Genomic DNA, 18,432 nt, shown 5'->3' on the forward strand with positions numbered 1-18,432 from the left:
CTCCGACATTTCCGTCACCTCCAACGCGATCCCACTACGAGTCACATCTTCCCATCCACACCCCTTTCCATCTTGTGCAGAGGTTTCTCCTTCCGCAACTCCTTGTTTCACTCATCCCTTTCAACCCAAACCCTCTCCCATGTACTTTCCCCTGCAACTGCAGAAGATGCAACATTTGTTCTTATACCTCCTCCCTCACCTCCATCCAGGAACCCCAACTGTCCTTCCAGGTGAGAGGTTCACTTGCACCTTCTCTAACCTCATCTACTGCATTTGGTTTTCCTGATGTGGCCTCCTGCACATTGGCAAGGCTAAGATTTGACTCAGTTGGCCAAGGCCTCCTGGATCTCCCATTTGCTAACCATTGCAACTCCTCTGCCCTTTCTGATCTTTCTGTTCTGGGCCTCCCCCATTGTCAGAGTGAGGCCACACACAAACTAGAAGAACAGCACTGTGATCAGGGGATGCAGAGGATCAACTCTGTGACTGCTTGGTGGCGGTAGACTTGGCGACGTTCAAGGACTCAAGACTGCGAAGTGCAGGACATTTTAGATCGACTACATAAAAATAGTCTGGTGCGATTCCGGATGCTTTGGGGGAGGATTAAAATGCATGTTTGTATTGTTTGTCAGAGAGGAATTTGCTCGGACTGCTAGCTGATGAAGAATCTGAGCGTCTGCGCTAGACTCTTCTGGTTAAAAACACGCCCAGACTACATAAATAACTCCACCCACATTAACACAAGCAGATAACGATTAACGGTAACTAGACATGTGGCTATAATAAACTTACTTAAGCTAAATGGCTCCTACATTTCTTAAATGATGTTCCAAACAGTTGATTTTGGAAAGCCTAAGGTTTGGCTGCAGAATAAAAAGTTGTAATCTTGTTTCTCAGTCTCATAATGGCTTCTTTGACTTTCATTGGAACAATTTTGGTCCTCATGTTGATAAACAACAATAAAAGTTTCCAAAGGTGATGGAAAGACTGGAGGAAAGACTAGGTGCTGAGAGCTCACTTATACCTGCATTAAGGAGGCATTTAAATACACCTGAGCAATTACAAACACCTGTGAAGCCATGTGTTCCAAACATTACGGTGCCCTGAAATGGGGGACTATGTATAAACACAGCTGTAATTTCTACAGGGTGAAACCAAAGTGTATGAAAATACCCTTTAATAAAATCTGACAATGTGCACTTTAACCACATGTGATTTTTTTTTCTATTACAAATCTCAAATTGTGCAGAACCGAGGCAAATAAATAAATGATGGGTCTTTGTCCCAAACATAATGGAGGGCACTGTAGCAACCCTCCCTGAATGGAAATATATTGTATCACAATTATTCCATTGTTGCTGTGTTTAAATCCTGGAGCTCCTTGCCCAATTGCATCATAGGAGTATTTGCTTTCAGAGAAATGCAACAGTTTAAGGCAGCAACTCACTTTTCAAAGGCAATTCAGGATGTTCAATAAATGTGGTCCTCACCAGCAATGCCCAGATCCCCCAAAATTAATAAATATAATTCAGGGTGCCACTTAGCAGGGTGGTAATGACAAACCGACAACAGTAACAGATTTCAATCTTGGACAATGATTCCCATCCACAAAATGTATTGGAAATGAATTTTTCATATTGTATGTTGATATGTTGTAATGTTTGTACATAACAGAACAACTGGAGCTGTGAACAGTTTCAAGGCAGGTCCATTGATTGATACATGACAATTGTTACTGAGATCAGGGAGTCCTTCTCAAGGGAGAATTTGCAATACAGTTTAAAAAAAAAGCAACTGACGTATTCCTGATACAACTTTAGAGCTGCACAGTAACAGCTGTTTTAAGATTAACTGGAGTAATTTTGGAATTCTGCTTCTTATACCCACGAGTCATACTGGTTTGATAAAACATAGCAGATAAACAAGTCTATTATTCACTATCCATCATTCCAGATTACATCATCGAGGAACACAGTGCATTTTAATTAGGTTCAGCTTGCAGTGAGTCATCCTAAATACCCAAAATGGTAACAGTGCCATGTGGAGTGACAACAGTGTGGAACGTTGCTCTGTTTATTAGGCTGCTTCAATCATTTCTTTTCCAGGAAACTGCTCTGATGCAGACTGTAGCAGATGTAATGGGGATACTGCTAAACCAGACAGAATGGAAATAATTGGATAGTTCCTGCTGGTCAGGCTTTGTGGCCAAAACGTCACTTTGTAATTGATCATTTTTACAAACATGATTTCTATTTAACCACTCCAATTTAACAATTTACTGCATGTTTTCTCCTCTGCTGTTCAGACTATATTTTCTACATAAACGTTTAATATGAGTCACATGCCACACCTGTAACTCACTGGCTGACAGTGTTGTCAATAAATAGTCTGAACAAGTAGTTTCATTCTTATGCAAACATTTGAATAGACTCTGATTTGATCATAGTATATACAAAACAGCCTGTGAAATTTTCCAATTCTATTTGACGCAGCTTTATATTTCCATAAGTAACATCTCTTTTAGAATCAGCTCTAATACTATGAAATGGACGAAGGACCGATGGTGCCTCTTCCAAAGCAATGAAGCAAAGAGCACATATTAAGGCTGGAGGGAAAATAGAAAGAACTAGACTAGTAGCACCAATTGTTCTTATTACTGGCCTTTGTTCTAACCAACTGCTTGTCAAAAAATCCCCCTTCCCTGTGTCGACCTATTACTTGCCACACTTTTCCCTTTCTCCTCTCCTCCTACAATTAATCTGAAGAAAGGTCTTGACCTGAAACGTCACCCATCTAGTGAAGCTGCCAAACCTGCTGAGATACTCTAGCACTTTGTGTCCTCTTGTGTATTAACCAACATCTTTGGTTCTTTGTTTCAACAATTTACGATAAACAGCCTCTCCAGTTATTTTTGTTGTCTGTACGCACATGACTGTGTGGCCAGGTTCAGCTCAAACTCCATCATCAAGTTTGCTGATGACACAGTGGTGGTGGGCCTGATCTCTGATAACGATGAGAAAGCCTACCTGGAGGAGGTGGCTGACCTGGCACTCTGGTGTCAGAACAGCCTCCTCTTGAATGTCACTAAAACTAAGGAGCTGACTGTGGACTTTAGATGGGCACAACAACCGAGGACGTACACGCCACTGGGGATAAATGGGACTACTGTGGATACCGTGAGCAGCTTTAAATACCTGAGAGTCCACATCACAGAGGATCTGACATGGACAACACACACTGCCACACTGGTGAGAAAGGCAAGGCAGTGCCTTTACCACCTCAAGCAGCTGAGGAAATTCAGAGTCTCTCTGAGGATCCTTCAATCCTTCTACTCTGGTGCTGTAGAAAGTATCCTGACCGGAAACATTTCTATCTGGTTTGGCTACAGCTCTGCCCAGGACAGGAAGGCTCTGCAGAGAGTAGTGCGTTCGGCCAAACGCACCACGAGAACTACTCCCCCCGCCTGCAGGACCTAAACACCAGGAGGTGCAGATCCAGAGCCAGCAAGATCATGAAGGATCCCTGCCACTCCAGCAACGGACTGTTCCAGCTGCTACGGTCAGGCAAGTGCCTCCGCCGTCACGCTGCGAAAACAGAGAGGATGAGACTGAGTTTCTTTCCACAGGCCATCAGGACTGTAAACTCAGATCTCACCAGGCCGTAAATACTGTTGTGTCCTCTTTTTTAAATGTAAATACTGGTTCTGTTCTGTTGTTTTGCACAATCCCGCAAACATTGCCACTTTCATTTCACTGCACATCTTGTATGTGTATGTGACAAATAAAGTTGACAACTTGATTTGGTTATTTCTAGATTCTCCTACTTCACATTGTTGCATTTTGTATCACACAGCATTATGATGTTGCTCCCTCTCTTCTGCCTTCATTTATCTATTTCTATTTAGTACACTAGATCGATCAGCAGTGATTAACAAACCTTCACCATCCCCTCTCAACTGACATCACCACGACTTACATCATTCAGTCTTCCTTGGCCTTACTGTGCATTGATAGCATTTGCATGTTCAGAAGCCAAACTCAATGTTGTCACCAACACATTCACCAAAGCATAACAATACAAGCCTTATACTTGACATTCACAAAATAAAAGTCCTCCACTAATCTGACCTCTCCGTTCAACACTATCCACCAAAAGTAATTGTCAATAATAAGACTCCAGAAACAATCTTTATCAAGTTATGCGACACATAGATAAGAGAGCTGGTCAATCTTTTTACCAGGATGGAAAAATCAAATACCAGAGAACATAGGTTTAATGAGAGAGGGGGGAAATCTAAATGATATTTACAAGCCAAGTGTGTTCTTTTTTTTACCCTGATCCATAGAGTGGTAGGTACTGGGAAAGTGCTGCCAAGGAAGGTGGTGGAAGCAGATATGACTGCAATGTTCAGGAGGCATTTAGATAGGTATATCAACAGGCTGGGAAAGGAAGCATATAGCCCAGGTGCGCAACAGGCTGGGAATGGAGGGCTATAGCCTCGGTGCAAGCAGACAGTTTAATTTGGCATTATGGTGAACACAAACATTGTGAACCAAAGAGTTTGCTGCTGTGCTGTACCGTTTTATGTCCCATTTCAGCAGCCACCTCTCGATGAAGCCAGATGATAAAATTCACCATCACCTCTGTGCAAACTACAGTCTTTGAACATTTGACAAAGAACGTTTGAAAATCAAGATCCCAAATCCAGCACAAAGTTTATAGGCAGCCACAAGCCAAGATCTAGACCAACCATATCAGGCATCTGAAAGCATCAGAAAGATACTATAAAAACCGTCTCCTTAAAATCCTCCCAAGTCTATCGAAGAACAAAAAAAACAGGCTCAGTATCCTCTCCCAGGTTAACATCACATGCGAGACATTCATTACAGTCAGCTCTGATGAGCGGGTCACCCAACATCAGACTCAACTGCATACACATCAAGCAACTTCGACTCACATTCTACATCCTTATGACATTCTCCCTGAGAGCATGTGCGGGACAATCAGTTAATTGGATAATATAAATTGTTCATATTGTGTAGGTGAATGGTAAATCTGGGGGCAAGTGGGGGGAGGGAAATGACGGAATGAGAGGATGGACAAAATGGGTTAAGGTAGGGTTAGTATAAAAAAAGTGTTTGGATGTCAACATGGGCTAAAGAACCTGTTTCCTTGCTGTATCTCTCTCAACGTGTAATGAAGGCTATGGGACCTTCACTTGCTATTTCAGCTACCGCAGATCCCAATGAACTGCAGTGGAAGCAAATCACCTTTAGTCTAAAGATCTGCCCGAGAAGTAAACTTTTGGGCCAAGGAGCTGGAGGCTCCTGTAGCCCAGATCACACAGCATCTACCAGGTCTCAGAAATTTGGAAATGCCACAAAATATTGTCTCTCCAACATCTGCCCAGCACTTTTGGAAAGGGTTTGAGCGAGGCAGATGTTGGGGAGACAAGCACCTTTGCATCTACAGACTATTTAATATCACTGCAATCCAACAGGAAGATGCACCATTTGCTTTGCAGGAGTGGTATGAATGAAGTCATCATTTTTTTATTATTTAAAAATAAATTGGATAGTTATATGGATGGGATGGGAAGGGAATGGAGGGTTATGGTCTGAGCGCAGGTATATGGGACTAGGGGAGATTATGTGTTCGGCACGGACTAGAAGGGTCGAGATGGCCTGTTTCCGTGCTGTAATTGTTATATGTTATATGTTATCATTCACTCATTTTCAACAGTTTGAAATTTATCATTTTGACTATTTAAAAAGCTCCAGCACTTGGTGCTTTCAACAAACAGCTCGTTATACTTTGCCAATTATCGTCATCATATTTATCTTAGCTGGCTCTTAAACTCTGAATACAAAGGACCTGTTTGTGTTTGTCATGTATTTTGGCAGCTAGCTTGAAACGTCAAATACTGCAGGATGTATCAAAATCTCAAAGGTTTACTAAAAACATTTTAATATCTGATAAAACTGATTCCAAATTTGTGCTGTACCAAAGGACTCTCAGAGCTCAGGCAGATAAGCAAATATTTTTGTTTAAACAAAACAAAGAACTCAATGGACTGCATTCTATACAAGGAAACTAATCTTTTTATTATTAATAATTTTTAATACATAAATGGATATCTTACTGACAAGCTTTTTCGTGCTGGTTTCCACTCCCTTTCCCTTTTGCCCAGCAGGTTGTGACTACTATTTTTGGCAAACTATTTTTATAAATTGTATAATTTCTTTATGGAATTCATTCCTTTCTTATTTTTCAATTTCTTTCGTGCTTCTATTTTTCTACTTTGAAGCTTCACTTCAAGTTACTTGCAACTTGTCCTTCAGTTTTACACAGTAATCAAAGGCACTGTGCAAAATTGAAAGACCAATTGAAAAGTTTTACATTATTGTGGAAAATTCAGAGTGGAATATCCACACCTTTTACTTCCCAACAATATCCAACACTCTGCTTTAAAGTAGTTACCCTTGTTCATTCCCACATGGCAGTAGCAGAGCTGCTGGCCCACCTGGCTCAACAGTTGATGCATGTATGTAAACCCATATTATGTCGTTCAATCATTAATGGAAAATCCAAGCAGAATGGAAGGCAGGGATTGCTCCACCTAACATCCACACGTGCACTGTTCTGGAGTGATAAGAAAAACCTTTATCATCCATATCATAAAGATCTTGCTGCAATTATCAACATCTCAATCACACCACTGGACTTATAACCCGTCCTACACTTAGCGATAACCACACCACATATTTCACAGGAAAGCAGAGGCAAATTAAAAGAAAAATGTCTCATTATCGGAAATGTCGCGTTCTAAACAACCAATGGCTTTTGAAGTATTGGTGGATTTGGGGAGTGGGAAAGACAGGAGTCATTATGTTCACAGCAAATTCCCATAAGCAATGCATGAAAATTACCATGATTTATTTTTCTGTTGTTGTTGGTTGTGAGCTTAATACTATCTAGGACAGGAACAGCTTGAAATTGTGCCTCGAGATATTACATGTCTCCTTGAGAACATAGCCTCTCTTCTGAGAGGAACACCTCTTATAACAGCATTCCTGCAGTAATACGCTGAAAGCCTATAGATTTAAAAACTGTGAAATCTATGACTTGGAGGCAAAAGATAACATAATCACAGTTGACTCTCTCAACTGGTTGGTGTTGTTGGGAGCAGAAGTCACTGTTGCAACATTGAACAGAAATCATAAAATTATGACAACAGCACCCTAAGGTAAAATACTCGGAAGTAAGTGTTTATAATAAACAAAATAATCTTCTCAACATTTTGTACCATGAATAGACACTCCAACACCAGTTCCCGACTTCTAACCATCAGCAATGAAGTTAACAATGCCACGATCAATGGTGAAATTAATTGTTTCCCCTACCCAATAAATCTTTAACTCTGTCTGGTTTTACTAAAGTAAAAGGGACATACTTATTCCTTATTGCAGGAGGTGGGCGATAAAAAAAGTTCTGCCAGACCGAAAGCCCAATTGAGATGTACATGTCGTACTATATATGGTTCAAATGGAAATAGTTTAGAGGGTCAGTATGGGTGAATTGGGCTGAAGGCCCTGTTCATATGCTCCATAATTCTATGCTGTAGACCATTACAAAGTTCACAGCATTTGAAATGTATTGCAAGTAACCATGTGCGATATCCTTTTTTCAAAACCCACTCAAACTCCAACTATATAAAATACTCCCTTATGGATAATCCCTAATGCATGTCTACAATATCATCACAATGTGACTCATTCGGTCTGCTCTGAAAAACTCAGATATCAAAGCACACCAATAACAATTAGTTGACATAGCAAATGGTACTCTGCACACAATTCTTGATCACAATGTCATTTCATACAGTATTAAATCTGCAAACAAGTTACTGAACTACTATCAGACGGATAAATAACTATACTCAAGGACCCCAAGAATTGCTTTAATAAGTACAAGCAGTGTAGCAAAAAAATAAAATGATACAATTCGATCTATGGAGATTAAATAGGTACAGGTGCACAACCTTTTATCCGAAAGCCTTGGGACCAGACACTTGTCGGATTTCGGACATTTTCGGATTTCAGAATGGAAGATTTTTAGCGTAGATTAGGTAGGTAGCGCGGGCGGCTTGAAAAGTCTGGAGCAGCTGCCTCCTCCCCGGAGACCGGGAGAATCATTGCATAAATGTTAGTCAGTTAGTTTGGAGGGATTTTATGTGGTGGTGGTGGAGTAGGGGTGAAGGGGGAAACTTTAATTCTTAGTCCCCTACCTGGTCGGCGACTCCCAACATCGCGGAGCTGGGGGCTCCGTCCGGCCGCGGGCTGCGACCCCGGCAACTCTGATCGCCGTGCAGTAAGCTCCGCAGTGCTGTGGCCGGTGGGGCTGCGGGTGGCGCCGGTTGGAGCTCCGACCCCGGCAACTCTGCCCCTGGCTGCGCGGCTCCAAATCCAGCGACGCTCCGCGAACGTTGGGGAGACGGCGGCCACAGCGCTCCGGAGCTTGCCGCACGGCGACCCGGTAAGGCATTGCCCGCTCCCCGCTGGTATCCCAGCGCTGCGACGCCGCCGACTCCCGACATTCGCGGAGCTCGGGCGTCCGGTCGCGGGCCGCGCTGGATTTGGAGCGCCTCGCAGCCAGGGGTAGAGTTGCCGGGGTCGGAGCTACAACCGGCGCCGCCCGCAGCCCCACCGGCCACAGCGCTGCGGAGCTTACTGCACGGCGATCCGGTAAGGCATTGACCGCTCCCCGCCTCTCCGACCAGGTAGGGGACTAAGAATTAAAGTTTACCCCTTCTCTCCCCCTTCACATAAAAGCCCTCCAAACTAACTGACTAACATTTAAGCAATGATTTACAGATGTTTAAGCGTCTCCCGGTCTCCGGGGAGGAGGCAGCCGCTATAGTAGTACAGACCTGGGTTGACCGTGGGTCGTTACGGGTCAAGTTTGGCGCCAAACGCGAGCTTTGGTGTGCAGACCACATCCTGGAAAAAATGGCCGGTTTTCGGAGTTTTTCGGTTTCCGGAACACCGGATAAAAGGTTGTGCACCTGTATTTACAGATTTTTGGCAGGGGGGTGGGAGAACAATTGCAGTGTACTTACGATAAAAGAAAGGGATGAACTCCACGGTAAGACAAGCTGCTTTATATTTCTGTCTGCTCTTCTCCACCGCACTGACCACGTAACTGGAAAGGGATAGGGAGAATCAACGTTACAATTAGCAAATGCCAAAATATGGTAGAGATAATGAAGCGTGACTAGGGTAATATCACCGGAAGCCCGCAGGTCCCTGGTGGGAGACCGCTTTTCAGGGCTTCCGCAGCGGCGACTACTCCCGCCCGAGTTGCGGGGTTGAAGAGCACCTGGAGCGGGGCCTTACATCACCGCCCCACGCGGCTTGGAATGGCCACGGGACTTTGCGAGCACCCGCCGGGGCTCTAACACCAAGACCCGGTGCGCGACCTTGCATCACCCGGCGTGGCTTTAATGGCCGCGGGACAATCACCATAGCCCGCCGGGGGCTTTGACTTTGACATTGGGGGGGGGTGCAGTGGAGAGATACGTTTTTTTTGCCTTCCATCACAGCGATGTGATGGATGAATGTGTAAATTGTGTTGTGTCTCGGGTCTTTTTCGTTTTGTAATGTATGGCTGCAGAAACGACATTTCGTTTGGACCTCAACGGGGTCCAAATGACAAATAAATTGTATTGTATATCAAAATTTCCACATATGCACATGTTCCTCTTCTTAATTGCTATCAAGTGACTCCTGTGGCGGAGTGAATGGATGTACAGAAACTAGATTAACAGATCACTGTCAAATAAGCCAGTAGATCAAAGCTCATCCATTTGGGAGGATACTGCAATCATCATCTATGCAAACTTTTGTACATTTTACCAAAAAATCTGTGCTTTTATTTAATCAGACCAGAGCAGATTCAAATATAGTGTAAACAGCTCCAGTAAAAAGTTACCAATTTATTTTAAAATGATGCAGACTGCAAGCAAGGGAAAATGTGTCATGTGTCAACAAGGAACAGACTGTGACCTTCGCGGACTGAATCTCAACCGCTAATCTCAGTTATCAAAAAAATCTAAAATTATTTTCTCATTGCAAATAACCCTCACCATATGTGCATTAGACACAGTGATAATTTAAGAAATAAAGTCACAAAGTGCTCGAGCAGCTCAGCAGGTCAGCCAACAACTTTGGAGAGGTGACGTTGCAGGTCGGGATCGTTCTTCAGGCTCAGGCTCATACCTATCCATATTCTCCAGAAATGCTGCCGAACCCACTGAGTTAGTCCAGCACTGTCTTTTTTTGCACACCAGCATCTGTAGTTCTGTCTCTCTTCTGACTTAAATTTAACATTAGAACTGGTCAAAAAACTGTACAAATACAGTAGAAATGATTGCCGGAACTCAGTTGTACAATGTATAATCAAAATTAAAAATCGCTCAAATCATTTATTAAAAGACGAATAAAATTTAAAGAGTAAAATGAATTGTTGGATGCCCTTAGCAAATCAGGAGGAGGCAAGGGGATAATAAATGTTTTGGGTGGAATTTAAACAATTCATGTGAGATTTTTGGAATCGAATTTTCAACAGGAATTTAAAGACTGAAGTCAAGAGTTTGCTTAAAGAACAGGTACTTGTCTCTTGAACTCTTATCTAATTCTAAGGCCAAATGATAACTACCCACACAAGATTATGGATTTGTGTCTGATCCTGTGTCATACACAGGAGTACTGATGCAAGATCTGACAATTCAAGATTATATAGGTAACAGTTTTCTAAAACACATGCTTGATGCTTCTAATTTAGCAAATTATGTTCAACACTTTAAAAAATGTTTGTATTTGAATGTGCTCTTCCTCCAGAAACTGTAATTTGTCTACCATTGAAGCACAATACAAACTTCACGTACACAATTAATAAACAATAAAATAAATTAAGGCACAATTATGGGTGACATAGCTGAATGCCTCAGAACAATCTGTATTTCCTCCCATTGTGAGTTTGAGCTATGGTAGATAATCATTTCTTCATTCTAGTGTAAGCATTTACACAAATATTGCAGGACTGTAGTAAAGATGACAAATATTTTAATTGGACAAAATAGTCACATTTAACCATATTCCTGCCATTTTAACTTAATCCCATTAAATGGCTTTGCAATTCAACTTAAACCCTAATTTCCTAAATTTATCAAATTTACTTCAAAACAATTCACAAGGAAGAGGTAATGTTGGGTAATAGGCGCATTTGGTGGAAATGTTTCATGTCCAATGCAAACAATAAGCTAATAAAACAGTGCCAATACTCCTGATTGTTGGCAGGTTTCACAAGCATGCAATAAATCACTGTGAAGTGCTGTATATGGGACTTTAGAGCGTTCACGATAATTGGCACCTCAAGTTTCTGTCAACCCTTTGAAAGACCTAAGTTAATGCCAAGCCTAGCTTTTGCTGTAAATTATTCAAATTCATCCTCTTCATATTACAGACAATTCTCTGTTCTCCAAATGTAAATTTACATTTGTGGTTCAGTATGACCTGGGACCTTCATGATACCCTCAACTTGGAATTATCTTTTCTGGTTGCACCAAGATGTAATGTTCATCCCCTAGTTGAGTGGCAGAAGGCATGCAGTTTCAATTTGTTGCTACTGCTATCTGCACGTGGCATTGTAGATTGCCCTTGGCTTCTCATGGAATGGGGACATTCAAACCGCTTCAGGACACCACCCAGTTCCTTAGACAGAAGAAAGCATTGCTCTACTTGGCAGTGGTCATTTCATCCCCCAAGGGTGTGATGGTATTGAATGCAATTCTTAAGGTTCCTGACATTGTCAGGCAACTCCGAGCTACAGTGGTAGTGGTAGGGAAGTAGGACACCAGCCCCAGCGGCTGAATTCAGCTGTGAACTTGGCACAAGTGTTCGGAAAGGTTGTAAACGTAGAGATGGGCTTCAAGGCTAGCATGGCAGGTAGGCACCATCATGGGCTTGTCCAGGTTCATGATCTTCAAATGGATCCATAGCAAGGTCAGTCTGTTGTACACTTGCTTGGTGCAGTTAAATATAAGACACTTTACCAAGTAAGTCAAGCGTAGGAAGTAGAGGGCATAGACCTGAATCATGGTCAACATGGATGGACTATTCCTTGCCTATTGTATTATTCATGGAGATACTATCCTCCTTTATCATAGATAATTGAAAGTCACCTAGATTGTTTCCATGTGACTTCTCAAAGGGCTGGCGGAGGCTTGAGGTGCCAATTAACTTGTACGCTCTATGCCGAAGATAGGCACAAAATGCTGGAGTAACTCAGCGGGACAGGTCGCATCTCAGGAGAGAAGAATCTCGACCCGACACCACCCATTCCTTCTCTCCAGAGATGCTGCCTGTCCCGCTGAGTTACTCCAGCATTTTGTGTCTAACTTCAGTGATTTATTGCATAAGCTTCTAAAACCTGCTTGTGAAGTCTCTCAAGTTTGTTTTAATTGTTACAAAGGAATCTGATTACCTTCAAGTATTGCATTCCAATTATTAGAAGCCTCTGGAAAGAAATGTCTTGTTTTTTCTTCTATTCTTTTACCAAACGGTTTCAGTGAACTCTCATTACCTGTTCACTGACTAGCATGCTTTTTCCTTAACATAGTTAGCACCTACAACCTTTAACAGACCTTCCCTCTGGTTCAGGGAAAACCATCCTAGTTTAAGCAACTACATCACTTATCATCATGGTGCATTTTCTCGGTATCCTCTTTAGAATCTTAAAATCTGTCCTGAAGAGCAGATACTGGAATAGTTCCTTGAAAGGCACAAGTGCTGGAGTAACTCAGCAGATTAGGCAGCATCTTTCGAGGACATGGATAGGTGACATTTCGGGTGGAGAGCCTTCTTTGACCAGAAATGTCACCAATCCACATTCCCCAGGAATGTTGCCTGACCTGCTGATTTACTCCAGAGCTTTGTGCCCGTTTGTGTATTACCAGCATCTGCAGTTCTTTGGTTCTGCGTAAATTCTTTGGCTTTCCTTCAGCTATACCACACCCCTTTGTTCAAAGCATTCAAACACTTTTTTCACTGCTCTCATTTTAATCTGCAATTACAAGCCTGTAAACTCTGCAAGAAAGATTTAATTGTTCTATTGTCAGCACATATGACAATTAAACACAATTTACTCTTGAAATTTTGTTGCTGCTTTTAAATATTTACAAATATGAATGCTTAATCACTTGTATCCTCAACACCAAAAATACTTTCAATTAAATGAGCGGGCCTCAGGACAAAGCAAGGTAGGAAAGTGAGCTTTGACAATAATGTAAAATATGCAAACTATTAAATGCTGGGCTAGGCTTCACACATCCAATAATAATAGCTAGCTCGAAAACATCCAAAGGCCCTTCACAAAAGCATTTGGGACACAGAATTTGGCATGGAACACACAATATTAAGGTAAAAAGCCCATAACAGGTTAAAGTGATACATTTTAAGGAGTGTCAGAAATAAGAGGCAAGTGTAATGGCCCTGTCTCACGGTGCAAGTCCACCCACGAGTGATCCCGAGTGAAAGAAAAAAATCACACTCGTGGTTGTCTACGAGATTCCAAGTTTATGTTCACGAGTTTAAACGAGTTCCCACGTGTATGCCTAAGTTTGCCTTTTACTTCTTATTTCTGCGATGTACCAAGTTTCTCTCCCGAGTTACCAAGTTCCTCTCCCAAGTTACTCTTGAGCCAACCGTGAATGAAGGCCTGTTTTAAGTATCAAATAGAGGAGCTGGACAGCATCTCATACAGTAAGTATATTCTGATTCAGTATTGAAAGTTATTCAATTTCAGAACTTAAAAAAACTAGGCAGGATCTCGGCCCCGCACTCGCTGCCATTGTGCAGCAAGGAGGTGGTGGCGGCGAAGCAACAGTGTTAAAGAAGACAGCTCCATCCTGCGGCTTTGAGTTAAAGATAGAATTCAGCGCGGCCGCATCTATTGATATGACCTACAAAGGGAAAATTTGCACCGTCCAGTGCCAGAGCGTTTCTCTCTACTTCATATACGTGGGAATTCCCTCAGTATGGCCACTCAGCGGGACAGGCAGCATCTCTGGAGATAAGGAGTGGGTGACGGGATGACGTTTCCAAAATTCTGCTTTCTCCATGTCTTTCTCCATCTCATTGTTGGCCCTGTCTGTCGCCACCCCCACCCCCACCCCTCTGCTTCCCGGCCATGTGTGTGACCCCTTCCCTCCCCTCTCCAGCACCCGCCCATTGCACCGGGGGCTTTGCACCGTCTTCACGTCGGCGAAGCCAGCAGGTCAGTGCCAGTCTCCCCGGGGAAGGTGCTCGGTGCTCTCTCCCAGTGTGGCCCCGGACTGGGGGGGTGGGGAGCTGAGACTGGGAACTGTACCGCCCTTGCCCCCTCCCTCTGCAACTCCAAACAACTCCTGCTCACCGAACCCGCCCATCCCTTCTCTCTGGGTATTGAAGGCGCTTCTGGTCTGCAGTGTGCAATAGTCACCAAAATACACTGCATCTTTAAAAAGGCAAAAATACAAAACATGTCGCCCACTGGATAGGCCTTAGTCATGGTGCTGTACAACACGGAAACAGGTCTTTCAGCCCAGCTTGGCCGTGCCGTCCAAGTTGGCGTCTTGGGGCAGTCCTATTTGCCTGCATGTGGCCCATAGCCCTCTAAACCCTTCCCATCCATTTATCTGTCGTTAATAACCTCAAGAAAATTCCTGCTTCAGTTTCCTGGGTTCAACTCAGTCTGTTGTGGAGCAAGTATATTTGCCTATGCTCAAGACATTAGAGCTAGAAAAGGTCATGAGAATATCATGTGGGAAGAAACAAAGCCTTCCACCACTCCTTGGGGGCTAACCCATGCGGAAAGAGCATTCAAATTCCACATAGTACTAGCAATCAGGTTTGACCCCAAATTGCTGGATCTGTGAGGCAGCAGATCTACTACTGACACCTTTTAAAATGCTCCCTGAAACCTACTGATTGAGCAAGCTTTTGGTCATCTGCTTTAACAACTCTTCTCGTCGCTTGTTAAATTCTGTACAATAATGTTCCTACTAGGCTGTGATGCTTTACAATGTTAAAAGGCTATAACTACATTATTTTTATATGAGACATTCACAATCAAGAAATCCAAATTGTTCATCTTAACAGGAACATCCATGAAATTGTTATATTTGCAGGTAGATATACAAATACCCCACCATTGATAATTAGTAATGGGAAGCATTAAATAGCCTTTGAACATCATGATAATGTAATCCCTGGCATTCTCAGTGAAATTAAACTATTACAATTGAGCATCATGCAATCAAAATTGTTGCTTTAGTATCATCTTACATAGAAGGGCAACATAAGAACAAAATCAGTAGATATCTTAAGCTAAAGTATTTTTTTTTTTTAAATAAAATAGGTTCACAAAAAAAAAGCTTAGCTTTTAGCGTTTATTATATCATAATCCACTCACCCAGCTGCTCTCTGTCTCCAGTTTCGATACGGGTCGTATAGACTCTCACAGAAGATAAGTGCGTGTCTTACAAAATCTTCAGCTGGTGTTTCGTCTGCCATTTCTTTCTCTTTGGTCTTGCTTTTTAGCTTATTGTAAAAGAAAATTAAGAGAACATAACAAAGGGCAGAGTTGCTGCCTTACAGTGCCAGAAACTTTCGTTCCTGAATATTTTACTGTCTGTATGGAGTTTGTTCTCTCTGTGACCACGTAGGTTTTCTCCGGGTGCTCCGGTTTGCTCCCATGTTCCAAAGACCTGCAGGTTTGTAGGTTAATTGGCTTCTGTATATTGTCCTTTGTGTGTAGGATAGAACAAGTGTATGCAACTGCTAAATTGAAAAGGCAATTATGAAGTACGGTGCCCATTCAATTGGTCAGCCTTTATTTCTTATAGTTGAAAAGTAATCTCTTTGCATTCCTTCCTCCAATCAGGTCTTTGCAACACTTATTTTTTTTTCCCAAGTTGTACCATATCTCACTCTTGAGAGATAAGTAAGCCAAGGAATCTTAAGCTTTTCAGCATCCATACCAACTTTTGTCTGAAGTATGAAAAGCTTAAGTGAAATAACAAAATGAAAATCTAAGACAAACTAATGGAAAAGTTTACCACATTAATAAATTATTTTTGTCTACTGGAAATATTTTAAAGAGAAAAAGTTATTACAAAGTTTTTCACTTACTTGCTGGATGTAGACAGTAGTCATGGTGATTACATGATTAATGTAGGAGCAGGAACCAATCTCCTCAACATTAGCCAGATTCCTGGGATAAAAAGAGAATGATCCAATTTATAGCTATCATTGACAATTACAAAAAAGGATATGTTGAAAATCTCAAGGAGAAACAGAAAAGGCCGAAGTGCACACAAGTCTGGTCCCATCTGTGGAAAGTCGAGTAAAGTCAAGTTGATTATTATCGTTATGCATGAATACAGTGAGGTACAGGCACAATGAAAACATTGCTTGCAGCAGCACCAAAGGCACATAGACTCAAACACACAAAAACACAAATTATTCATATGTTTAGGTAAGAATTGCAGATGCTGGTTTAAATCGAAGGTAGACACAAAATGATGGAGGAACTCAGCGGGTGAGGCAGCGTCTCTGGTGAGAAGGAATGGGTGACATTCTGGGTCGAGACCCTTTTTCAGACTGATGTCAGGGGAGTGGGCGGTCATCGGAGATAGTAAGACTGGTAGGAAAACTGGGAAGGGGACAGGGAGGGAATGGAGAGAGAGGGAAAGCAAGGGCTACTTGAAGTTAGAAAAGTCAATGTTCATACCGCTGGGGTGGAAGCTACCCAAGCGAAATATGAGGTGCTGTTCCTCCAATTTGTGCTGGGCCTCACTCTGACAATGGAGGAGGCCCAGGACAGAAAGGTCAGATTGGGAATGGGAGGGGGAGTTAAAGTGTTGAGCAACCGTGAGATCAGGTCGGTTTACGCAGACCGAATGAAGGTGTTCAGCGAAACGATCAGCAAGCCTGTGCTTAGTCTCGCCGATGTACAGGAGTCCACACCTGGAATAGCAGATACAGAGGATGAAGATGGAGGAGGTGCAAGTGAACCTCTGCCTCACCTGAAAAGACTGTCTGGGTCCTTGGCTGGAGTCGAGGGGGGAGGTATAGGGAGGGACAGGTGTTGCAACCCTTGCAATTGCAGGGGAAGAAAGTACCTAGGGAGGGGGTGGTTTGGGTGGGAACGGACGCGTTGACTAGGGAGTTGCGGAACGAACGGTCTCTTCAGAAAGCTGAAAGGGGTGGAGGTGGGAAGATGTGGCTAGTAGTGGGATCCTGGTGGAGGTGGCGAAAATGGCGGAGGATTGTGCGCTGTATGCGACGGCTGATGAAGTGGAAGGTGAGGACAAGGGGTCTTTGTTACGAACAGGGAGAGCGAGAGCAAGAGCAGAGCTGTGGGATATCGAAGAGACTCAACTGAGAGCCTCATCTATAATGGAAGAGGGGAACCCCCATTCCCTAAAGAATGAGGACATCTCTGATGACCTGGTTTGAAACACCTCACCCTGGGCTTTGATGCGGCGTAGACGGACGAATTGAGAGTAGGAGGATAGAGTCTTTACAGAAGGCAGGGTGGGAAGAAGTGTAGTCTAGATAGCTATGGGAGTCAGTGGGTTTGTAATAGATGTCAGTCGATAGTCTGTCTCCTTTGATGGAGACGGTGAAATCTAGAAACCATAGGGAAATGTCGGAGATGGTCCAAGTGAATTTGAGTGCAGGATGGAAAATAGTCGTGAAGTTGATGAAGTCAATGAGTTCTGCATGGGTGCAGGAGGTAGCATTGATGCAGTCGTCAACGTAGCTGAGGTAAAGTTCGGGGATAGGGCCAGTGCACACCTGGAACAGCGATTGTTCGACGTACCCTACAAAGAGGTAGACATAGCTGGGGCCTATGCGAGTGCCCACAGCTACACCTCGAATTTGGAGGAAGTGGGAGGAGTCAAAAAAGAAGTTATTAAGGGCAAGGGCCAGCTCTGCTAGGCAGAGGAGTGTTAGTAGATGGAAATTAGCTGGCTCTATGGTCGAAGAAGAAACGGAGGGCTTTAAGACCTTCCTGGTACAGGATGGAGGTGCTGAGTGACTGAACATCCATAGTAAAGATGAGGTAGCGGGGGCCTGGAAAACTGAGGTTTTAAAGCCCTCCGTTTCTACCTCGACAAGGAATGTCTTAAAGCCCTCCGGTTCTTTCTCAACACTCTACACCTCTATCCCCCACCAGGAAAGAATAAAAGCCCTCCGTTTCTTCCTTGACCACAGAACCAGCCAATTTCCTTCTACTAACACTCTCCTCTGCCCAGCAGAGCTGGTCCTTGGATGAAGCTAAGAGACGGAAAATATCAATGGTGGCTCGAAGCAGACTCCCAAACAG

The 18,432-nt window shown here is 43.1% G+C and overlaps 1 protein-coding gene across 6 annotated transcripts in view; it reads right to left on the bottom strand.

Annotated features, from left to right (window-relative positions):
- Nucleotides 1-18,432, bottom strand: part of nbeal1 (neurobeachin-like 1) — a 237,135-nt gene that overhangs the window by 154,130 nt on the left and 64,573 nt on the right. For all 6 annotated transcript variants that reach the window (XM_055638377.1, XM_055638374.1, XM_055638378.1 and 3 more), the window contains exons 4-6: nt 16,230-16,311; nt 15,511-15,638; nt 9,119-9,201 (exon numbers count right to left, since the gene is read on the bottom strand). In XM_055638377.1, the coding sequence (XP_055494352.1) occupies nt 9,119-9,201; nt 15,511-15,638; nt 16,230-16,311 (293 nt within the window). The remainder of the gene's footprint in view (nt 1-9,118; nt 9,202-15,510; nt 15,639-16,229; nt 16,312-18,432) is intronic.

The sequence above is a fragment of the Leucoraja erinacea genome, chromosome 7, assembly GCF_028641065.1.
Source record: "Leucoraja erinacea ecotype New England chromosome 7, Leri_hhj_1, whole genome shotgun sequence".
Lineage (NCBI taxonomy): Eukaryota > Metazoa > Chordata > Chondrichthyes > Rajiformes > Rajidae > Leucoraja > Leucoraja erinaceus.